This window comes from Pelophylax lessonae (assembly GCF_965119305.1).
Source record: "Pelophylax lessonae genome assembly, chromosome: 11".
In the NCBI taxonomy this organism is placed as follows: Eukaryota; Metazoa; Chordata; class Amphibia; order Anura; family Ranidae; genus Pelophylax; species Pelophylax lessonae.
Window position 1 is genome coordinate 217,173,727 of NC_138778.1, and position 25,030 is coordinate 217,198,756.

Consider the following 25,030-nt stretch of genomic DNA (forward strand, 5'->3'; position numbering starts at 1 on the left):
ACCTAATCGTCTCCTCGTCCATGTCTGCACATTTTTACAGTCTAGAGCAGTGGTTTTTAACCCTTTTGTCCCGTCAAGGCACCCTTTAAAATCCTGCACAATCTTGAGGCACCCCATTCTAAAATATAAAACACTAAACTAATAATTTTACATATTGCAGCAGTATACACACACGTAGGACACCCAAAGTTAGAGGTGATTTATTCCTCCACCTTTGCACATTGGTACTGACTACTATTCTAAACTTTCTCTTCTCCCTCAGTTTCTACCCCCCCCCCCCCCCCACTCTGTTATGCAACTTCAGTGCTGACAGAGAGCAGCAGAAAAGGGGCAAACAAAGATGCTGTCAAGTATCCAATGTCCTCATTATCAACCTATGGCGTCATCAGTTGTTAGGATGCTGGCAGCTGGCCTGCATGGGGCTAAACGTTGTAATCCTGCACAACAAAACCCTGTGGCTTTGTGTAAAAGTCAGACTTGATCCACCCACTAGTATGTTGACAATTTTGGGACAGTTTTAGGCACCTCTAAAGAATCCAGATGGCATATCATGGTGTCGTAGAGGAACCCTGGTTGAAAAAGGCTGGCATACTGCAACGCAAGGAATTCATGTTGCCTCTTGATAGGCATTTGCCCTGCCCTGAATGTGGTGTCTCTCCTAGAGAAAGGAGTTATCTATGACCTTGTACATTTTCCCCCCCAAATTTTTTGGACAATTGGGAACAATTTTTAGGCATTTTGCCAAGGCACCCATGAAGAACCCAGAAGCTACCCTAGTGTGCCACGGCACTCTGGTTGAAAAAGGCTGGTCTAGAGGTTTTTACCGTATATACTCGAGTATAAGCCGAGTTTTTCAGCACATTTTTTTGTGCTGAAAACGTCCCCCTTGGCTTATACTCAAGTAAAAAAAAAAAAATGTCCTCCCAGCCGACCCGACGTGCTTAAGATTTAAAAATGGCGCCGCCCGGCGCCGACACGTCATTGCGCATGCGCCGCCGCCGCTCGGGACAGGCCGTACACGTTCGGCTATTCCCAGGAATAGCCGAACGTATACGAGCTTTCCCGAGCGGCGGCGGCGCATGCACAATGACATGTCGGCGCTGGGCGGCGCTATTTTTAAATTTAAGGCGCCTCTGAAACAGGTAGGCGAAACACAGCCGCGCTACCTGCTATTATGTGGGGCTGCGGGCATACTACAAGGGATGCAGTGCTGCGGGCATGGTACACCTGTACCATGCCCGCAGCACTGCATCTCCTGTAGTATGCCCGCAGCCCCGCATTCTCCTGTACCATGCCTGCAGCCCTGCATTCTCCTGTATTATGCCCGCAACCCTGCATTCTCCTGTACCATGCCCGCAGCACTGCATTCTCCTGTACCATGCCCGCAGCACTGCATTCTCCTGTACCATGCCCAGAGCCCTGCATTCTCCTGTACCATGGCCACAGCCCTGCATTCTCCTGTATCATGCCCGCCGCCCTGCATTCTCCTGTACCATGCCTGCCGCCCTGCATTCGCACCCTAGGCTTATACTCGAGTCAATCATTTTTACCATTTTTTTGTGGTAAAATTAGGGGCCTTCGGCTTATACTCGAGTATATACTGTACACAAAACTGACTTTATTTTAAGACCTACCTCATCGATTCCTTTAAGCAGGCCTTTAGGTATGGCATATGCTTTAAGTCCTCCGCTCTTGGCACCTGGTCAGGCGACAAAACGCTTTGGATTTCAGCGTAAAGCTTCTCTTGGATGTGCGGGTTCCGGGAAAGGTTAAATATGGCCCAGAGTAAGCTGTTTGCCACCTGGATAACAAATTAAAAAAAAAAAAAAATAATGAAAAGGGAAGATAATTAGGAACATTAACTAAATATATCTGGAATTTTGTACACCGTGTCAGGAACGAGGAACAGCAATCACAGAGAGAGGGCAGTGTGTGTAATGAAACAATAAATATTGCAGAGTCCAATCATCTGAATGCACAGAAATTAAAGTTTAAAACAGAAGAAGGTGGGCAGGACAAACGAGAGAAATAAGGGATGAAAAGGAGGAGGAAGAGAGGCACTGAGAGTGAAAGGAAAAGGAAGAGAGAGAGAGAGAAAGAGAGGGAGAGAGAGTGCAAGAGAGAGAGAGAGAGGTAGGGGTAAGGGGTAGAGAGTGCATGGGAGGAAGAAAATAAAAGAAGAGAAAAATGGAAATGGCAGGGCAGCCAAAGAACAAAAAGAGAAAGGAAAAAGAAAGGAAAGGGAAAGGATAAAAAAAAAGAAAGAGTAGTCAAAAAAGAAAAAGAGAATAAAATAAAAGAGAAGGAAAGGGGAAAAGGAAGGGAAGAGAAGAGGGTTGAAAGGAAAGGAGAAAGGAAGGAGAAGAGAAGAGGATAGAAAGGAAAGGAGAAAGGAAGGAGAAGAGAAGAGGATAGAAAGGAAAGGAGAAAGGAAGGAGAAGAGAAGAGGATAGAAAGGAAAGGAGAAAGGAAGGAGAAGAGAAGAGGATAGAAATGAAAGGGGAAAATGAAGGAAAGAGAAGAGGATAGAAAGGAAGGAGAAGAAAAGGGGATTGAAAGGGAAAAGGAAGGAGAAAAAAAGGGGATAGAAAGGAAAGGGGAAATGAAGAAAAAGGGAAGAGGATAGAAAGGAAAGGGGAAAGGAAGGAAAATAGAAGAGGATAGAAAGGAAAGGGGGAAGGAAGGAATGGGAAGAGGATAGAAAGGAAACGGGAAGGAAAAGAGAAGAGTATAGAAAGGAAAGGAGAAAGGAAGGAGAAGAGAAGACAATAGAAAGGAAAGGGAAAGGAAGGAAAGAAAACAGGATATAAAGGAAAGAAGAAAGGAAGAAAAGAGAAGAGGATAGAAAGGAAAGGGGGAAGGAAGGATTGGGAAGTGGATAGAAAGGAAACGGGAAAGAAAAGAGAAGGGGATAGAAAGGAGGAGAGGGAAAGGGAATGAAAAGAAGAAAAAGGGAAAGAGAGGTAGAAGAGAGGGAGAATTAATAGAAAGGGAAGGGGGTGGGGATAGCAAAAAGGAAAGGAAAATAAAATGAAATAGAAATAGAAAGAGAAAGGAAGGGAGAGAAGATAGATAGGGGAAAAGAAACAGGAAGGAGAATTAAAGGAAATGGAAGGCAAAGGAAAGGGGAAGGGAACATGAAAAAATAAAAGGAAAAGGATTTTGGTTAATTTGTAAGTAAAGCCGTGGCTCCAATAACAAACACATCTGCAGATTTTACAAAGTTTGTTGGTCTACAATTCCAACATCTTAAGTAAAAGAAAAAATGTGTAATAGCGCCGCTAACACAATATTAAACCATATAATAAATAAAGGTAAAAGACAAATAATAAATGTTAAATACACAAAAAACAAAAAATTATGCTGACAAGACAGAAAATCAATTCCAACAACTCAGTTCCATGTATCTAATCCCACCGCCAGGCTCCACCTCTACGCGTTACGCCACCTCCCACGTGGCTTCGTCTGGAGGGTAAACCAAGCGGTTGTGGTGGAGAGAATTTATATGCTGAGAATGACAATCTAACGAAATAATTCCATTTCGCGCATGTGTGGTGACCCTGGGACATCCCGGAAGCTCACGCATACAATTCCCACATCTTACCGTTTCTACAGCTCCGATCAGCATCTCGGTGATGGTGGCGTACATCTCTTTCTTGGATAACTTGCTGTCTTTGTAGATGGTGCAGAGGAAATCCTCGTCCTCCTTACCAGAACGCTTCATCAGTCTTCTGTCTATGTGACACTTTGCTGTGAGGGGAGACAGATGACTGTGTAAATCCGGCTGTACACCACATATGGTAGGAAAGAAGGGACTCACATGGAAAAAACACAACATAAATCAATAGCGCAGATAAAAATGACAACGCTGTCACTGTTGTTTATCAATCACTGTTGTAGCGGCAGGAAGCGAGCAGAATGATTGACAAGACAACGGCGAGCTCATTGTGCTTCCTTCAGAAAGCAATTGCTGCATGGGTAAATATCCATAGCAAACAATGAAATATAGATCTTGATCAGCTGGAATTTGATTAGTTAGGCCTTAGGTTTAAGCAGAGATGGAGGATGAAAAGGGGCCACAAGCTTGGATCACAGCAGCTTCTCTACCTGTTTTGAAGATGCTGTCCCAGGCATGGGTGTGATCTTTCCAGATTTTGGTGTTCAGACGTTTGTGCAGTTCCACCGGTGTCACCATCATCAGACCAAAGGTGCTCATCATCTGTAGGACGAATCACAAAGGAGATTTTTCTTAGTCTAAAAGGAAGTACTTGCGGCCATATTAAACCTCAAGCTTTAACATGTTGAAATCCTTTTTTTATTTTCTTGCCAGAACACTTATGGTTTTATTGGCCAAAACAGACTTGGGTATGGTCCTAGAGAAGTCAACAATGATCTACTGTGCATGGTAGCAGGGCAATGACAATTTGTCCTGATGGGAAGATTTTGGAAGCCGTAGCCACAGTTTGGAGGTACTGTATGTATCTGGGGAGGGGCAGAATGGAATACTTTAGGTTGAAGGTGCAACAAAGCATAAGCTGGGTGTGAAGTATTCAATCAATAGGCCGTACGCTGTGACGGCAGTCACCGTCACTGGGAATGAAGGAAAGACACTATATGTGGGGGCCCTAGGAGTAATGTTACTTTGGATTCAGGTCCATGTCTCCCCAAGACAGTCAGACTCATAGCAGATGCTAATATCATCAGCTCAACCACCTGTCTTCCACACATTGTTGATTAGGGTGATTTACTCACCTATTGTCTACTGTGGGTTCTGTGTTTATACTTAGGATAATGTGTAAGTTATTTTGTTTTGGCTTTGTTGCAGTGCTGAGTTAATTAACATGTTAATAATAACATTGTCTGGGTCTGCATTCCCATTCACATATTGTTTCTGTCCAGATGGCTAGGCAATTAGTTCAGGTTAATTATGTTTCTGTATACAATGTCATCTGCATATGATAATGTGATCAGGCTTACCTGACCTGATGAGGTATATATTCGGTGTGAGTTTGTTCAATAAATGTTCCAGAACAATACAAGCTAAGTTGTTGGCTAGCTTTGTATGTAGGGCGGCTGTAATCTGATATCTATGTTCAGACTGGAGGAAGCGGTATTCTGAGGGAAGCCCACAAGCACAGTGTGGGTCGCGGTTCCGTTACATACACAAAGTGCTTATTGTACACTATGTAACATCTTCTCATAATGAACATAGCTCCACGATAGATCACTTTTCAGAGAACGGTACAGGCCACTTCCTAAATGCCCCAACAGGATTTTTGAATGGGAATACTGTTCCTTAAGCATAAACCTAGCGTTTATTTTGGTCTTGCAGCTTGAACCAATTCACTTAAATAGGTCACATTTGGCAACAGTATTGCTTGATAACCACTGGGATAGGGGAGGTAATTTTTTAACTTCACCACAAAACAAAGCATCACAGCTGCGGCCTATGTGCAACCCAGCTCGGCATCCTCTGCAGCTAAGGGAAGGTGGTAAACCTGCAGCTTAACTTCCTATTTTATCGTCCTCTAACAGCAAGTGTAAATGAAAGTAGCATTCCAGTCAAATCCTAGCAATACCTAAACCTGCTCCCACCGCCATTACAAGCCTATTCTAATTACCCTGTAAAGGAAAGAAGTCTATACTTATCTATTTTGAGGGCGCTCCCATCACATGATCTCTTCAGAGTCCGACTTAAGTGAAGAGGAGAGATTGCTGAAAACGGCTGCAGACGCGGTGACGTCACCCATTGTTGGATGTCCTTCATCTACACCAGCCTTTCTCAACCTTTTTAACACAGAGGAACCCTTGAAATAGCTTACTAGTCTCAGGGAACCCCAGCTAATAATTCCTATATCTACAACTCATGACATATTAGAGTGATGGCCATGGGGTTGAATTATCTTTACACTTGTTATCATTGGGAAGAATTATCTAAATAGCTAAAAAGATCAATGGTGTCAGTGGGAACTTATCTGAGAGGCAGAAATTGCTTATTGCTCAAGGAAACCCTAGCGACCTCTGGAGGAACCCTGGTTGACAAACTGAAGCCGTTGCTGACACCCAATCATGTTACTGGATCGGAGCGCCCTCAGCATAGGTACGTATAGACATCTTTCCTTTCACACGGTATTTAGAATAGGCTTAGAATGGGGGTGGGAGTAGATTTAGTCATAGTTAGGATTTGACTGGAATGCTACTTTAAAGCGGAGTTCCACCCTAATTTTACACTTTGCTGATTCCAGCAGTGATCGGTATGCTAAAAAAGAATTGGGCATTTAAAAATTTTTTTTGGGGTCCCTTACCTTATTTTCAGAGGATAGTTTGTTCAACTTCCTCCTTCTTCCCCCTCTGCGGCCGCGCCCCCGGACGCCGCTTCTGGCTTTGCATTGGGTCCTGGGAGATGTGTGTCATCAATCCCAGGAGGCAATGGGCATGGCCGGCCGCTCCTCTGATTGCCGATCGCAATCTACAGGGCATGCGCGAGATTGCGATCGGCATTCTGGGTAGCCAGAAACCAGGAAGAGGGGACACAGCGGCTTCAGACACCCACATCGGAGATGGCCACACGCTGCAATCCATTTTAAAGGTAAGAAATTATCTACAATCAAATACTGTACTGTAATCTGTGAATAGTGTTAATGTAATTGGCGATATGTTAGGATTAATTGGGTATTTTTATCTTAAAAAAGTATTTTCGGCCGGAACTCCGCTTTAAGCTTGAGAGTCACAATTTTGGCATATTGTTCAATGACAGCACACATCTATTTTATCAATATTTTAGTTAGTAAGCTTTTAACTGCTTGCCGACCGCCGCAAGTATATATACTGCGGCGGTCAGCCCCGGCCAGGCAAAGTGACGTATATATACGTCACTAGCCTGTGACCGGCATGTGAGCCAATAGCGGGCGAGCGCGCGCCTCAGCTTGCTCGTTCACTGAGGAGTCCGTGCATGTGACAGGCGGACCCGATGTCCGCCGGTCACACTGCGATCGTCGGTAGAGAGGGAGAAAGGCAGGCGGCTAATGTAAACAAACCTCCTGTCATTCTCCCCTGTGTAAAAATGGAGATCAGACGGTTCTACTATGTAGGACCGTTGATCTCTGTTTTTACAGTAGTAGCCATGTCCCATCACAGTTAGAAGCACGCCCCTAGGACACACTTAACCCCTCCCTCTCCAATACAGTTAACCCCTTCCCTGCCAGTGTCATTTTTACAGTAACAGTTCATATATATAGCACTGATTACTGCAGTAATGTCACTGATACCCCCAAAAGTGTCAAAAATGTCAGTCAAGGGTCCGATCTGTCCACCGCAATGTCACAGTCCCGCAAAAAAAAATCGCAGATCGCCGCCATTATTCGTTAAAAAAAAACACCAAAAATGACAAAAATCTTTCCCTTTGTTAGTAAACGCGATAACTTTTGCGCAAACCAATCAAAATATGCTTTTTGCGATTTTTTTTTACCAAACATATGTAGCATAAAACAAATTGGCCGAAAATGTTAAAACATTTTGATTTTTACATTTTTTTGGGGGGAATTTCATATAAAAAAATGTGAAAAATATTGTTATTTTTGCAAAATTTACGCTCTTTTTTTGTTTATAGCGCATGATCAAAAAATCGCACAAGTGATCAAATACCACCAAAAGAAAGCTCTGTTTGTGGGAAAAAAAGGACGTCAAATTCGTTTGGGTACAGCATCGCACGACCGCGCAATTGTCCGTTAAAGTCACGCAGTAAAAAATCGCAAAAAAAACCCTGGTCAGGAAGGGGGTAAAATCTTCCGGGGCTTAAGTGGTTAAAGAGTGTGCTTGATTGCATATATTATTTGGTGCTCTTGTGACACATGAATATTTAATTGCACTCATTAATCTTGTTATTGGCATTTACCAGAACAAAGTGTATTATAATAAAGGTGGCACCTTTATTTACTTCCAGTAATCCTAGCCTAGGCTTCATGGAAAGCCTAAGTAAATATCGGATATACTTTTTTCCCTTTAGCAGTGTTATTGGGAGTAATATCCAACAGTGCGATTTTATTTTCACCGACCCTTCAAAACCCCCCCTAAAATGCCCTTATTCCAGACCTGCTGTCATTTAATAGCCTGTTCTCGGAAGACCTGATGGCTTTTATCTGCCACTGCCATTGCTGGAACAATTGTCATACCTTTTTTATAGCTGTGATAAAGTCCAAGGCCTCTTCTCCTAAATTAGGCTGTAAAAAGCCAAATCGCTTCTCATAGAGGACCAGGCAGATACCTGAGAAGGAAGCACAAAATGATCGGTAAATTGTAATGTTAACAGGGAGTGGCGGACCTCCTGATCTTGTTTCAGGGTTTTCATCTAACACATGTTAGAGCAGATCAAAATGTCATGTTGGCGTAAATAACTTTGAGCAATAATATAGGTATAAAGTATTTTTTTTCGGTGCCACATGTTAAAGTAATTGTTTTTTTTTTTTTTTCAATAATAAACATGTTATACTTACCTGCTTTGTGCAAGGGTCTTGCAATGACCTCCCCCCCCCCCACCCAATTCACCTCTTCTGTGGTCCCCCGGCACCGCTTCTGGCTCCTCTTCTTAATCCGGTGCCCCCATGGAGAGCCAATTTCCATGGGGGCACCCGTGCGGACGCGCTCACGAGTCCTGCTGCTGCGTCCATTGACACTGACAGCAGGACTCGGCCCCGCCTCCCCGCTCTCATGTCACTGGATTTGATTGACAGCAGCAGGAGCCAATGGCTATCAATCTATCCAATGAGGATCCGAGACAGCGGCTGGACTCGTGCTTATCGCTGGAACGTTCGGGTTTAGGTAAGAATAACGGGGGATCTGGGGGGCAGCTGCAACTAAGAAGGTTTTTTACCTTAATGCACAGAATTCATTAAGGTGAAAAACCTTGAGACTTTACAACTCCTGTAAGTATTGTATTTATTACCTTTCACGGGGATTAAAGTACTCCCCCTGTCAATGCCTTCATCTGCTTTTTTTCTCTCCAGAAGGACGGTACAACTATTATTCAGGCATTATCCAGTCACCATCGACTTCCTGGACTGGTAATCCATCTATATCTGTTTGATATATATAGTGGGGATTTGCTTTTGGTTTAGTAGTGCTGAACAGTTATTGCACTATACCAGAGGTCTCCAAACTGCGGCCCGAGGGCCAGATGTGAACCCTTGTTTGCCTTTATCCGGTCCTTGGGGCACTACTTCTACCACTGATTCAAGGCGCTCTCTCACTGACACCAAGAATGGGGCATAATTCATGTTACTGATATCAACAATAGGGCACTATTCCTCCCACTGACACCAACGATGGGGCACTATTCCTTCCCATGATACCAATAATGGGGTGATACCCCCCCCCCCCCCAATGACAATGATGGGGCACTATACCTACCACTGACCCCAACAATGGGGCACCATCCTTCCCACTGACATCAATGATGGGACTCTCTCCCTTCCACTGACACCAATGTTGAGGCACTATTCCTCCCACTAACACCAATGATGGGGCACTATTCCTCCCACTGATACCAATGATGGGGCACTATTCCTCCCACTGACACCACTCATGGGGCAATATTCCTCCCACTGACACCAACAATGGGGCACTCTTCCTCCCACTGATACCAATGATGGGGCACTATTCCTCCCACTGACACCAATAATGGGGCACTATTCCTCCCACTGATACCAATGATTGGGCACTATTCCTTCCCATGATACCAATAATGGGGTGATACCCCCCCCCCCCCAATGCCAATGATGGGGTACTATTCCTACCACTGATGCCAACAATGGGGCACTATTCTTCCCACTGACATCAATGATGGGACACTATCCCTTCCACTGACACCAATGTTGAGGCACTGTTCCTCCCAGTGACACCAATGATGGGACACTATTCCTTCCCAAATTACAAACAATCGGGCATTACCTCCCTCCCCCCCAATATCATTGATGGGGCACTATTCCTACCACTGACCCCCCAACAATGGGGCACTATTCTTTTCACTGACATCAATGATGGGACACTATTCCTCCCACTGACACCACTCATGGGGCACTATTCCTTCCCATGACACCAACAATGGGGAACTATTCCTTCCCATCATACTAACAATGGAGCAATACCCCACCCACGAATACCAATGATGGGGCACTGTTTACCCCTTATGATGCCAAGGTATTTTATACTTACACTGGCCACAGTCTGACTCCCTTAAAGTCTGAAGGAAAGTAAACTGGTCCTTTGTTTAGAAAGTTTGGCGACCCCTGATCTATTCCATTATTCTCTGCCACATTAAGTCTACCAGTCAGGTCTGATAGGATGCAGTGCTTCACAGAGAGGCGAGTGATTTCAGTAAACTGCAGATATAGATTAGAGAGGGCGTGTCCATATTTGCATAAATAATATATAATGTGCAATGTGGAACTGAAATTATATCAGAATGGGAAAACATGTCACAAACTTTATAATAACTCAAAAGACTCTGTGAAAAATGCAGGTAAGTTTTTCTTCAAAGGGAACATATATATATATAAAATATAGAAATACCTGCCCCCCCCCTACTAAAAATGTGAATAACTTGGCTGTTGTCCTGAGTCTCCATCTATTGAGTGAGTCGTTAACCCAGAGCAGGATGGGAGTTCTGACATCATAAGCCTTGCTCTTACCCTTTATGAAGTGAAGGCAGAGGATCAACATGACAGCCAATAAACTAGCATTTGCACAAAGAAGAGAATGGGAATTCTTCTTATGACAGGTCCTTCTTTACAGCATTACTAAATATTCAAATAGAGAACGAAACTTACTCTCCAGAGACCACTTATTCAGTTCACAATAGAAGTCCTCGATCTTCCCCGCGGGAGTGAGCATGTCATCCATTTTCTGCACAAAGTCCACCATCACCTTGGTGTAAAGGAGATACATTCAATGTTTAGGAACGACTCCTACAGTTGCTGGCTACAATGTATCACACCCATTCTCACCAATCTAAATTCCTCCCAGTGTGCTAGGCAGCCCCTGATCCACTTCTGTCCATCCATGAAACTTGGTGTCTCCAGCTGATGGAGTACCCGGGGCTTTCCCATGAGGTTTTCTCACTATTGGTTTTGATGTTGGATGTATAACCCCTCCCCCACTACCATCACCATCACCACCATATTGGTCTCCTCTTCCTCTTTCAACTATACTTTTACTCTTTTCTCCCCACTGCTCTATTTTTCTTTTACTTCCACATTTTACCTCTCATTGTCTGTCACAATATTGTCCTCTCTAATTATCTCAACTACTCTCTCAATTTCTCAGGCTGTCCCTCCTCTATCTTTCACTTGCTTGCGGTCTCTTTTCTTCTCTGTATCTTCTATCACCATTTTCTCCCTCCCTTTCCTCCTTTTTCTCTTCTTGTCCTCCTCCTTTACTCTCTCCTCCTCTCTGTTACCTCTCTCCCTCTTCTCCTCTCTCCCCCCTCTCTTTACTGTCACTGCCCTCACTAACCTCTCTCTTCTCCTCTCTATACCTACCCCCCCCCCCTCTCTCCTCCCTGTCTCCTCTGTATCTCTCCCGCTGTCAGTTTTATTTTTCTCCCCCTCTAAGTTTTCCTCTCCTTGTCTCTCTTTCTTCTCTCTTTTACTTATGTCTTACCTTACTTTCTCTCCCCCTCTAATCCATCTCCACTCCCTCCCACTACCGCTTTTCTCTGTCTTTCTCACTTTCACTCTCTCTTTCCTCTCCCCCTCACATCAATTTTCTTTCTCTCTCTCTCCCTCTCTTTCCTCTCCCACTCTCCTCCCCTCTCATTCATCTCCTCTCTCTCTCTCTCTCACCCTCCCTCTCCCGTTCTCCTCCCCTCTCGTCCCTCTTCTCCTCTCTCTCTCCCTATCCCTCTCTCTGCCCCTCTCATCCATTTTCTCTCTCTCCCATTTCTCTCCTGCTCTCCTCCCATCTCCTCTCTCTCCCATTTTTCCCGCTCTCCTTCCTTCTCACCCATCTCCTTTCTCTCCCATTTCTCTCCCGCTTTCCTCCCGTTCTCACCCATCTCATCCTGCTCCCGCTCTCCTCCCCTTTCACCCATCTCCTCCCTCCCGCTCTCCTTCCCTCTCACCCATCTCCTCTCTTTCCCATTTCTCTCCCACTTTCCTTCACTCTCACTTTTCTCCTCCCTCTCCCATTTCTCTCCTGCTCTCCTCCCCTCTCACCCATCTCCTTTTCTCTCCCATTTCTCTCCCACTCTCCTTCCCTCTTACCCATCTCCTTTCTCTCCCATTTCTCTCCCGCTCTCCTCCCGTTCTCACCCATCTCCTCTCTCCCGCTCTCCTCCCCTTTCACCCATCTCCTCCCTCCCGCTCTCCTTCCCTCTCACCCATCTCCTCTCTTTCCCATTTCTCTCCCACTTTCCTTCACTCTCACTCATTTTCTCTCTTTCCCATTTCTCTCCTGCTCTCCTCCCCTCTCAACTATCTCCTCTCTCTCCCGCTCTTCTCCCCTCTCACTCATCTCCTCTCCCTCCCATTTCTCTCCCGCTTTCCTCCCCTCTCACCCATCTCCTCTCTCTCCCAATTCTCTCCCGATCTTCTCCCCCTCTTACTCATCTCCTCTCTCTCCCATTTCTCTCCCACTCTCCTTCCCTCTCACCCATCTCCTTTCTCTCCCATTTCTCTCCCACTCTCATTCCCTCTCACCCATCTCCTCTCTCTCCCATTTCTCTCCCGCTTTCCTCCCCTCTCACCCATCTCCTCTCTCTCCCATTTCTCTCCCGCTCTTCTCCCCCTCTCACTCATCTCCTCTCTCTCCCATTTCTCTCCCGCTCTCCTTCCCTCTCACCCATCTCCTTTCTCTCCCATTTCTCTCCTCTCCTTCCCTCTCACACTTCTTCTTTCTCTCCCACTCTCCTCCCCTCTCACCCATCTCCTCTCTCTCCCATTTCTCTTCCGCTCTCCTTCCCTCTCACCCATCTCCTCTCTCTCCCATTTCTCTCCCGCTCTCCTTCCCTCTCACTCATCTCCTTTCTCTCCCATTTCTCTCCTGCTCTCCTTCCCTCTCACTCATCTCCTTTCTCTCTCGCTCTCCTCCCCTGTCATCCTTCCCCTCTCTTTCCAGCTCTCCTTCCCTCTCACTCATCTCCTTTCTCTCCCATTTCTCTCCTGCTCTCCTTCCCTCTCACTCATCTCCTTTCTCTCTCGCTCTCCTCCCCTGTCACCCTTCCCCTCTCTTTCCCGCTCTCCTTCCCTCTCACCCATCTCCTTTCGCTCCCATTTCTCTCCTGCTCTCCTTCCCTCTGACTCATCTCTTTCTTCCATTTCACCCATCTCCTCTCTCTCCCATTTCTCTCCCGCTCGTCTTCCATCTCACCCATCTCCTTTCTCTCCCGTTCTCCTTCCTCCCTCTCTCTCTGTCTCTTTCCCCCATCACTCTCTTAGTAGCTCTGGTAATGTTAGCCATGCATAATAACCATCTCGGTGTAATTACCTCATTGATTTTGGTGTCTAATTTCCCCACTTCTGTCGGCTTCATTAACTTTTGTTGAAAAGCACTTCGAACTCGCTGCCAGTCCTTCCCTTCCCTGTACAAGGACATAAAGGAATTAGTGAAACAAATATCTTACCTAATACACAAAACCAAGAGAAACACCATGATACTTCATGATTTTCATCAAACATTCTGTGGTGCTAAATCAGTCATTGTCATTTAATCCCATGCACCAGGTAGATTCACTCGCAGTGAATGTTCTTCCCTTCTCTGTACTTTCTATATCTATTGCTCCCCCTTTCTGACCACCTGTCAGTGGTAAATGGTTTGTCCCATCCCTGTAACTGATACATTCTGCAGGACAGCTTGTTCTTTGTAAAACCAACAGACTTACTGGCCAGATCACCAGGTTAAAACAAAAAGAAAGTCTAAAAAAGAAAATGAATGTAGCCATCACATCTAAAAATTGGTTGCAATATAATAAATGTTTGCTTTTGGGTTTAAAACCACTTTAACTGTTCTTTAACAACAATAAAATATGCAAATGTACAATATATATGTAAAACACTGCGTAAATTGACAGCTATAGAGGTACCTGTAATAAATAAAAAAGGGTCAATGCGTTTTTGGGGGTCAAAAGCTCCCCTTCATTAGGGCTTACATGGATTCAAAGACACTTGCAATGCAAACAAAATACACTATATAGTCAAAAGTATTGGGACGCCTGCCTTTACACGCACATGAACTTTAATGGCATCCCAGTCTTAGTCCGTAGGGTTCAATATTGAGTTGGCCCACCCTTTGCAGCTATAACAGCTTCAACTCTTCTGGGAAGGCCGCCCACAAGGTTTAGGAGTGTGTCTATGGGAATGTTTGACCTTTCTTCCAGAAGCGCATTTGTGAGGCCAGGCACTGATGTTGAAGCCTGGTTCGCAGTCTCCCCTCTAATTTAACCCAAATGTGTTCTATCGGGTTGAGGTCAGGATTCTGTGCAGGCCAGTCAAGTTCCTCCATCCCAAACTCGCTCATCCATGTCTTTATGGACCTTGCTTTGTGCACTGGTCAAAATCATTTGGTGGAGGGGGGTTATGGTGTGGGGTGGTTATTCAGGGGTTGGGCTTGGCCCCTTAGTTCCAGTGAAGGGAACTCTTAAGGTGTCAGCATACCAAGACATTTTGGACAATTTCAGGCTCCCAACTTTGTAGGAACAGTTTGGGGATGGCCCCTTCCTGTTCCAACAGGGCTAAGCCCAACCCCTGAAAAACAACCCCACATCATAATCCCCCCTCCACCAAATGATTTGGATCAGTGCACAAAGCAAGGTCCATAAAGACATGGATGAGTGAAGTTCCTCCACCCCAAACTCGCTCATCCATGACTTTATGGACCTTGCTTTGTGCACTGGTCCAACTCATTTGGTGGAGGGGGGATTATGGTGTGGGGTTGTTTTTCAGGGGTTGGGCTTCTGCCCCTTAGTTCCAGTGAAGGGAACACTTAAGGTGTCAATGGATATCTTGCCTATCCAAGATTCCTTGTAGCTCTCTGTGTCTTCTCTGTGGCCAACACCACCGCTTAGCCCCAGCTGCTACAACTAACTCTTGGCTATGCCGCCTAGTGGGAATGGGGTGAAGGACATTTCTTTCACCGCTTGTGCTGTGAATATGAAAGTGGCCACTGGGGGGTGCAAACATTTTTAATGCTTGCACACTTGCATATCTGTTAGAAGTGTGGCAAGTAAGCGCTTTTCATAGAAAGGTCATCTGTTCTCAAATTACACGGACATTAGGTTAGATGTAGTTGGAGTTGAGAAGACTTTTTCTCGAACATTACATTTATTTTTATTGATGCGCTTTAAATAGAATTTCCCAATCAGAGATGGTGTTGTTGGGATTCAATGTTATTACTGACAGATTAAATGATTGAAATGTATGATTCATAACCCCCCCCACCCCCGCCCAGTCGCACTACAGGGTGCCACAGTTTACCAGACTGTCGAGAAAACAGTCTGGCCGCGGCAGAATCAATCACGGAAACCTGACTCTGATAATAGCTCTGCATCCAAACAAAAAAACGAGGACCCCGCCTGGCTAATTTATGATGCCTCCTCAAGAAAACCGCAAAAGTCTTTACATCTCCGCCAATTAAAAAGAAAAAGTATCAGTTTTATATTTTAGTTACTGGGCTGCGCTTGTCGCTTCAGCCCTGCTTACGTGACTATTGGCCCCCCGTCTGAACAATGACCCCATAGACAGCAATGACCCCATAGACAGCTGGCATAGGTCGGAGCTGCCTGTCTGCTTTTCATCCCTATTCATGAATCTTACCACCAAAAAAAAAAAAAATCTTCACGCCATCTGCAAATATTTTTATAGGACCTCAACTATTCATAACAAATCGAATGCTCCATAAAGGCGTTGGCTTTATCCAAACCGATCTCTTCGTAATCAAAATGTCAACATCTGGTATTGCGCATGCTACCACTGACTGCTGTATACAGCAGTATCTCTTCTGGCATTGTCATATCTCCTGCATGTGAGTAGGCGGGTGCAGGGCTGGCCCAAGACATTGTGCTGCCTGGGTCCAAGAATATAATCCTGCCCCCCCCCCCCCACAACCAACATGAGGCCCCCACATCCATTATTTATTATAAAATTTAGAAAATCTGTCGTGCCTACCGCCCTAGGAGATCCAGCTTGCCCTGCGTGAGATAGAGACTTCCTCTGCAGTACTTTTTTTCTGCCACTAGATGTCCTCAGCCAAAAACCCCAACGTCATTCAACCCACTTCCATTGAGCCCAGGTCATCCCGGAAACTCCCCCAGCCTGTGACTGGAAAGCTCATAGTGATGAGCTCTTCTCTCTGTCACTTTGCACTCTCCTCTCTCCTCCTATCAGCATCCAGAGACTTCCTCTGCAGTACTTTTTTTCTGCCACTAGATGTCCCCAGCCTAATGACCAACATCATTCAACCCACTTCCTTTAAGCTCAGGTCATCCCGGAAGCTCCCCCAGCCTGTGACTGAACAGTGAAAGGGGAAGCAGCACAGTGATGAGCTTGTCTCTCTGTCACTCTGCACTCTACTCCTATCAGCATCCAGAGACTTCCTCCGCGGTACTTTTTTTCTGCCACTAGATGTCCTCAGCCTAATTACCAACATCATTCAACCCACTTCCTTTAAGCCCAGGTCATCCCGGAAGCTCCCCCAGCCTGTGACTGAACAGTGAAAGGGGAAGCAGCACAGTGATGAGCTCTTTTCTCTGTCACTCTGCTCTCTCCTCCTATCAGTATCCAGAGACTTCCGCTGCAGTACTTTTTTTCTGCCACTAGATGTCCTCAGCCTAGTGACCAACATCATTCAACCCACTTCCTTTTGAGCCCAGGTCATCCCGGAAGCTCCCCCAGCCAGTGACTGGACAGCTCATAGTGATGAGCTCTTCTCTCTGTCACTGAGCACTCTCCTCCTATCAGCATCCAGAGACTTCCTCTACAGTACTTTCTTTCTGCAGCTAGATGTCCTCAGCCTAATGACCAACATCATTCAACCCACTTCCGTTAAGCCCAGGTCATCCTGGAAGCTTCCCCAGCCTGTGACTGGACAGTGAAAGGAGAAGCAGCACAGTGATGAGCTCTTCTCTCTGTCACTCTGCTCTCTCCTCCTATCAGCATCCAGAGACTTCCTCTGCAGTACTTTTTTTCTGCCACTAGATGTCCTCAGCCTAGTGACCAACATCATTCAACCCACTTCTGTTGAGCCCAGGTCGTCTTGGAAGCTCCCCCAGCCAGTGACTGGATAGTGAAAAGAGAAGCAGCACAGTGATGAGCTTGTCTCTCTGTCACTCTGCACTCTCCTCCTATCAGCATCCAGAGACTTCCTCTGCAGTACTTTTTTCTGCCACTAGATGTCCTCAGCCCAATAACCAACATCATTCAACCCACTTCCGTTGAGCCTAGGTCATCCCGGAAGCTCCCCCAGCCTGTGACTGAACAGTGAAAGGGGAAGCAGCACAGTGATGAGCTCTTCTCTCTGTCACTCTGCTCTCTCCTCCTATCAGAATGTTCCTTATCAGGACATGAACAGATTGGCTTCTTGCTCTGCTTCTTCCTCTCACACTCCAGCCCTGCTGTACAGGGACTGCAAGAGGCATTCAAGTACTTCTATTTATTGATGTATGTGTCATGATATGATTTCCACTCAAATCCTCCCATTGAGTTTTCCATTCTGAATTTCAGGAAAACAAAACTAACCAAAAAACACAGATTATGCCAAAATCTTTTCCATCTGGGAGTTCCACCAGAGAAGTTGGGAGCTTTGATGTGGTCTGACGTTTATTTGAACGCCTCGAAGAACAGAACAATGAAAAAAGAAATGATCACATATTTCAAAGATGAGTAAGGATTGTTACACAACACAATGGAAAGCCGGAGAATATCACTTTCCTGGAGATAAAAATAACAAAATCCGGCACGGAGGAATGAGTGAACTCGGGGACCCGCAGGTCTGGTTTCCATAACTAAAAAAAGTCAAAGAAAAAAGTTTTTCACTTGCGGCCCCTTCCAATCTGATACAAGAGAGAAGCGCTATTTCACCTTCACCGTAACTAGCTGCCGAATTCTGATACGTCTGGGAAAGTGGTACCTATGTAAGGAAAGGGTCAGTCCATCCAAAAGTAAGATTTTAAATATAGATGTAATCTAGGGGGGGAGTCTTGTCTTAGATACTTCAACATCAAGATGCCAGGCTTTCTGACTGTTCCTTTACATTCCACCTCCTCCTGTTACATTTTCCATAATATTAAATAGATATATGGAACTTCACGCAGGTAGGGTGGGAAGGAACCCCTCATAATGGGCACGGCAGGTGTACAGACCCAGGAACTCAGCACAGGGATGGCGGGCACCCCTCATAATGAACGTAACAGGTAGACAGACCGGTGGGAACTCAACACAGGGATGGTGGGCACCCCTCATAATGGACATAGCAGGTGTACAGACCTGAGAACTCAGCACAGGGATGGTGGGAACCCCTCATAATGGACATAGCAGGTGTACAGACTTGAGAACTCAACACAGGGATGGTGGGCACCCCTCATAATGGAAGTAACAGGTAGACAGACCAGTGGGAACTCAACACAGTGATGGTGGGAACCCCTCATAATGGGCACAGCAGGTGTACAGACCCAGGAACTCAGCACAGGGATGGTGGGAACCCCTCATAATGGGCACAGCAGACCTGGGAACTCAGTACAGGGGTGGTGGGAACCCCTCATAATGGGCACAGCAGGTGTACAGACCCGGGAATTCAGCAAAGGGATGGTGGGCACCACTCATAATGGGCATAGCAGGTGTACAGACCTGGGAACTTAGCAAAGGGATGGTGGGCACCACTCATAATGGGCATAGCAGGTGTACAGACCCGGGAACTCAGCACAGGGATGGTGGGAACCCCTCATAATGGGCACAGCAGGTGAACAAACCCAGGAACTCAGCACAGGGATGGTAGGAGACCCTCATAATGGGCACAACAGGTGAACAAACCCAGGAACTCAGCACAGGGATGGTGGGAAATGGCGCACTCGGCTCCTTTCTCAAGCGTTTGAGAAAGGAGCCGAGTGCGCATGCTCCGAAACGCGTTGCGTCATTTCCGGGAGCCTGCGTTCCACTGCGGCTTCCGGTGTTACCAGGTCCTTTGATCAGCTTCCTATGACGTCACCTCCGGGCCGGTGGACGGCCGGATCGTGCGGCTGGAGGCGCTGACTTAGGGACTGGAGCTTACCTATGTGTAAGTTATTATGTATGTTGTGCAATAAACATTTTTGGCTAACTACAGTGGCGCCTGTCTTTCTCTTCACTTCTGCCAGCGGATTCTTCGGAGTTTTTCCTGCCAGTGCTGCCTCGTACTCAGCCATCCGGGACAGTTCAGACTAAGAAATTGGAGACATCCCCTGCACCCCTCTTACAGCGGTGGACTCCTTCCCTTCTTACTTGGTCAGAAGCGCCCAACAACTATTTTCTTTCAGCATAGGAATGGTGGGAGACCCTCATAATGGGCACAGCGGGTGTACAGACCCGGGAACTCAGCACAGGGATGGTGGAAACCCCACATAATGGGCACAGCAGGTGTACAGACCCTGGAACTCAGCACAGGGATGGTGGGAGACCCTCATAATGGGCACAGCAGGTGTACAGACCCGGGAACTCAGCACAGGGATGGTGGGAACCCTCATTATGGGTGCATGTATTTACAGTAGATATATAGATTACGTACAATATTAGGAGACCATAGGCTTCGTCCCGGTAGTCTCGGTAAGCCTTCCAGGGCTTGATCTCCAGTCTTTTGGGGTAATTGCTCTCCTCTCTGAACAAGGCTTCTAACAGGCAGGGAGCCCCGATGTGGACGGAGTCAAACGATCCCAGCTTCATACGAAATATTTTCCCATACTGCTTGTGGTAGTCGGCCTGGAGAGAAAACACGGACATGTAACGTTACATCACCACCACAGTGCCATCACCAGCTGCTGGACATTAAGCTGCATCCTTTGTGGCTACACAGGACATTATGGTCATCCTGCCCCAAAACCCACAAAGGCTTATATAATATAAAGCAGAACCAGCGTAATGGCAACATTGGCTGCTATTTGGATTTTAAGCTCTATTCACACCTAAACATGTATTTTGTGCATGCATTAACACACCCTATGATGTCACCCTATATAGGGTAAACAAATGGGCCAGCTTCATACAAATGCTCTGAGCATCGCCTCTCGCTGCATAGATCAACAGAAGCACAGATGCGTTTTTGTCATGTGTTGGGGGTTTGTTAGGGGGGCATTCAGAGTGAATAGGTGGATTTAAAGCATCAATAGATGTAAGAACAGAAATTTAATATTTTGCAGCTTACCAGTCCTTAGATGTGGTGTCTGCATTACTTTTCTTTTTCCGGACTTTATTTTCACCTCGTGATTCTGCCAGTAACACACTTACAGAATCTACAGGTATTTTTGAATTTATTAGGCCCCTTTCACATACAAGCGACGCTACTTCGCACCGCGACCTCCGAGGTCGCGGTGCGAGCAGCGCGCCGCGACCTCGGAGCGGCCGCCACCGACTTCATAACATTGAAGTCTATGGCGGTCGCCTCCTGGTCGCCCCAAAGAAGCTCCGGACCCTTTTTCTAAGTCGGAGCGACTTGTGTCGCTCCTATTAGAACGGGTCCGCAGCTTCCCTATGGGAGGCGACCTACGGCGACCTGTGAGGCGACCAGGTCGCCTCACAGGTCGCCTTAGTGTGAACGGGGACTTAAATTATCAGATATAACAAAATTCTTTATTTGTACATTTAACAGATCAATAGAGAGAAAATAAAAGAAGCTCATTGTTGGGGTTTACATAATTGTACATAGAACTATTTTTTTGGGGGGTGATAGTGTCTACGCTCTTCTCATCTTAATAAAATCAACCCTGTTTCTGGTGGTCCCAATGATGACATCGAAGAGAAGAGAAAAGAAAGGAAAGGATAGGATAGGAAAGGATAAGATAGGAGAAAGGATAAGATAGGAAAGGATAAGATAGGAAAAAGAAAGGAAAAGATAGGAAAAAGAAAGGATAAGATAGGAAAGGATAAGATAGGAAAGGATAAGATAGGAAAAATAAAGGATAAGATAGTAAAGGATAAGATAGGAAAAAGAAAGGATAAGATAGGAAAGGATAAGATAGGAAAGGAAAAGATAGGAAAAAGAAAGGATACGATAGGAAAAGATAAGATAGGAAAAAGAAAGGATACGATAGGAAAAGATAAGATAGGAAAAAGAAAGGATAAGATAGGAAAGGATAAGATAGGAAAAAGAAAGGAAAAGATAGGAAAGGATAAGATAGGAAAAAGAAAGGATAAGATAGGAAAAGAAAAGAAAAGGATAAGATAGGAAAAGAAAAGGATAAGATAGGAAAGGATAAGATATGAAAATAAAAGGATAAGATAGGAAATGAAAGAAAAGGAAAGGAAAGAATAAAGTAAAGGAGAGAGGAAGGGAAAAGGGGAAATGAAGAGGAGAGGACAATTTAGAAAGGAAAGGAAAGGGGAAAAGAGAAAGGAAAGGATAAAGAAAAGAGGAGAGGAAAGGACAGGGGAAATGGAAAGGAGAGGAGGAGACAGGAGAGGAAATTTTAGAAAGTAAAGGTGAAAGAGAAGGAAAAGGAGAAAGGAAAGAAAAGGAAAGAATAAAGTAAAGGAGAGAAGAAAGGTGAAAGGAAAAGATAAAGTAAAGAGGAGAGGAGAGGAAAGGACAGGGGAAATGGAAAGGAAAGCAGAGAGGAAAGGAAAGGGGAAAGGGAAAGGAGAGGAAAGGAAAGGGGAAAGGATAGGAGAGAAGAGGAGAGGAAAGGAACATTTAGAAAGGAAAGGGGAAAGGGAAGAAAAAAGAGAAAGGAGTGAACGGGAAAAATAAAGTAAAGGAGAGAGGAAAGGGGAAATGGAAAGGAAAGGAGAAAATAGAAAGGAAAAGATAAAGAGGAGAGAAAAGAACAGGGGAAATGGAAAGGAAAGGATAAAGTAAAGGAGAGAGGAAGGGAAAGGAGAGGAAAGGAAAATTAAGAAAGGAAAGGGGAAAGGGAAGGAAAAAGGAGAAAGGAATGAAAAGGAAAGAATAAAGTAAAAAGAGAGAGGAAAGGTGAAATGAAAAGGAAAAGAGAAAGGGGAAAGGAAAAGATAAAGTAAAGAGGAGAGGAAAATGTGAAATGGAAAGGAAAGGCTAAAGTAAAGGAGAGAGGAAAGGAAAGGGGAAAGGAAAGGAGAGGAAAGGAAAATTTAGAAAGGAAAGGAAAGGGGAAAGGGAAGGAGAAAGGAATGAAAAGGAAAAATAAAGTAAAGGAGAGAGGAAGGGGGAAATCGAAAGGAAAGGAGAAAAGAGAAAGGAAAAGATAAAGTAAAGAGGAGAGGAAAGGACAGGGGAAATGGAAAGGAGAGAGGAGAGGAAAATTTAGAAAGTAAAGGTGAAAGGGAAGGAAAAGGAGAAAGGATTGAAAAGGAAAAATAAAGTAAAGGAGGGAGGAAAGGGGAAATCGAAAGGAAAGGAGAAAAGACAAAGGAAAAGATAAAGTAAAGAGGAGAGGAAAGGACAGGGGAAATGGAAAGGAGAGGAGGGGAGAGAAAAGGAAAATTTAGAAAGGAAATGTGAAAGGGAAGGAAAAGGAGAAAGGAAAGAAAAGGAAAGAATAAAGTAAAAGGAAAGAAGAAAGGGGAAACTAAAAGGAAAAGAGAAAGGGGAAAGGAAAAGATAAAGTAAAGAGGAGAGGAAAGAACAGGGGAAATGGAAAGGATAAAGTAAATGAGTGAGGAAAGGAAAGGAAAGGAAAGGGGAAATGGAAAGGAGAGGAGAAAAGAAACGTAAAAAGGGGAAAGGAAATGAAAAAGGAGTGAGGAAAAGAAAGGGGACATGGAAAGGAGAGGAGGGGAGACGAGGAAAGGAAAGTAAAAAGGGGAAAGGAAATGAAAAAGGCGAGAGGAAAGGAAAGGGGAAATGGAAAGGAAAGGGGACATGGAAAGGAGAGGAGAAGAGGAAAGGAAAGTAAAAAGGGGAAAGGAAATTAAAAAGGAGAGAGGAAAGGAAAGGGGATATGGAAAGCAGGAAAGCAAAAATAAAGTAAAGGAGAGAGGAAAGGAAAGGGGAAAAGGAAAGGAGAAATGAAAGAACAAAGTAGAGGAGTAAGGAAAGGAAAAAGGGGAAAGGAACAGAAAGGAAAGGAAATGAAAAAGGAGAGAAGAAAGAAAAAGGATAGAAGAGAGGAAAGGAAAGGGGAAATAGAAAGCAAAGGGGGAAGGAAAAAGGAGAAAGGAAAGAATAAAGTAAAGGAGAGAGGAAAGGGAAAGGAAAAAGGAGAAAGGAGAGGAAAGAAAAGACTGTCTAGCAAGACACTTTAATTACTACATAATTAATAATATTCTCAAACAGAACAAGTCATTCCAGTAGGTGAGGTTTTCCTGTCCCTGTAACCTGGATTCTGTTCCAATGTCGGCTCCTCTGCCTAATAAAGAATATTTAAGGTTTGCAATCCTAATCCTAATTTCCATTCTAGAGAAAACCCAACTTGCTGTAATTATCAAACATTCCATTTCATTCACTCACTGGCCTTGTGTAGCAGTTTCTATCTCACTGCTCTATGACTTAGGGACAACAGGAGACTTTTTTGACAAGGTTGCTTTATCCGGGGATCACTGCCAAATGACGGTGACCACCAACCATTGGTGAATGTATTCCTTTCCCTGCAGACGGCAGTCGGTGACAACTGCACAGCAATCAGAGAGATGCAGATATGAATACACACAGGGAAGACGTGCTCTCTGATAGTAGCTGGGATGTACACATGTTTGTGGTAGACCCTAAGGGAGGGATCCTCAAAGTGCGGCCGGCCAGCACATTCCATGAGGCATTGTAAAACTCTGACATTCACAGACATGACTAGGCATGATGGAAATTGTAGTTCCTGAACAACTGGAGGGCCACAGTTTGAGGACCCTTGCCCTAAGGGGTTAAACAACCTCTTCTGGCTTATATTGAACAAGGCAACGAGCCACGTGGAAAGTTCAGCTAACTGCAACAGATTTCAGGCTGCCGTACTCTAATCACTGCAAAAAAAACAGTATTTGCATACCGCCGCCTTCGCAATACTACGGAGACCTGCTGCTGTTAACCCTTCATGCTCTTAAAACAATTTTGCAGCAGCGATTTTACCTTTTTAAAGTCCCTTATAGTACAAAAAAGAGAGAATAGCATAAAAAATGAATATACTAAATATTATTATTAATAATAAAAATAATAATATAACCTGAGCATTAGAAAATGCGAAAAGAAATAGATAAACCTAAATGAAAATTCACTTGATGTAAAAGAAAATAAATATATATATATATATATATATATATATAAAGAAAAAGCTGTGCATTAAAAAATATATGTATAAAAAAATAGAAAAGTAAAATAAAATGAAATAAAAATGTACCAGTGCCTGGTGCTGCCTCTTCAGCCCTCCTTTGCGCAGGATGTCCACAAGGCTGCCCAGAACAGGCCAGTTGGTGGGTCCGGGCAGGGTGGACAGGGAGTGCGGGCACTGTGGTGGGGGCACCGGAAGCCCCTTGGTTTTCAGGTCGCAGGCTGTGGCCCCGGGGATGCTGTGGTGCAGGCTGATGTACCTGGACTTGAGCATCATCCACAGTTTCTGTGCTTTGATCTTGGCAGCCATGGCATTAACAGAAGCAGGCGTTCAGCAGCTGTGAAATTCTGCATTTTTAGCTATGGTATATATAGAGAACCGAGGTGTCAGAAAGGTCTCCTTCACAACAATCCCCAGCCAATCAGAGAGGCCCAATTAGATGATGGATCAGCTTCGTCAGGAGGGTGCTCTGGTACTTTGAGTTCATTAAAGGGCTGTTTTCTTGGCATGGGAAAGGCAGGCAGGAGCCAGATCCCAAGATAAAGGCGTTCCACAGAGAACTCCACTGATTAGTCACCTCTCGGAGGATGGACTTACTTTCCCTGCAAAGTTGACTGTTTTTTTTTTTTT

At 45.0% G+C, this 25,030-nt stretch overlaps 1 protein-coding gene and 1 long non-coding RNA gene across 2 annotated transcripts in view; both read right to left on the reverse strand.

Moving 5' to 3' along the window:
- Positions 1 to 24,753, reverse strand: part of CYP24A1 (cytochrome P450 family 24 subfamily A member 1) — a 43,793-nt gene extending 19,040 nt beyond the window's left edge. The window contains exons 1-8 of the mRNA XM_082271974.1: positions 24,470 to 24,753; positions 19,744 to 19,934; positions 13,480 to 13,573; positions 10,824 to 10,920; positions 8,172 to 8,263; positions 4,108 to 4,219; positions 3,605 to 3,750; positions 1,635 to 1,801 (exon numbers count right to left, since the gene is read on the reverse strand). Of these exons, the coding sequence (XP_082128100.1) occupies positions 1,635 to 1,801; positions 3,605 to 3,750; positions 4,108 to 4,219; positions 8,172 to 8,263; positions 10,824 to 10,920; positions 13,480 to 13,573; positions 19,744 to 19,934; positions 24,470 to 24,709 (1,139 nt within the window). The 5' untranslated portion in view covers positions 24,710 to 24,753. The remainder of the gene's footprint in view (positions 1 to 1,634; positions 1,802 to 3,604; positions 3,751 to 4,107; positions 4,220 to 8,171; positions 8,264 to 10,823; positions 10,921 to 13,479; positions 13,574 to 19,743; positions 19,935 to 24,469) is intronic.
- The window catches only part of LOC309566710, a 99,983-nt gene that overhangs the window by 21,456 nt on the left and 53,497 nt on the right, over positions 1 to 25,030 (reverse strand). The gene's annotated exons all lie outside the window — the stretch shown is intronic.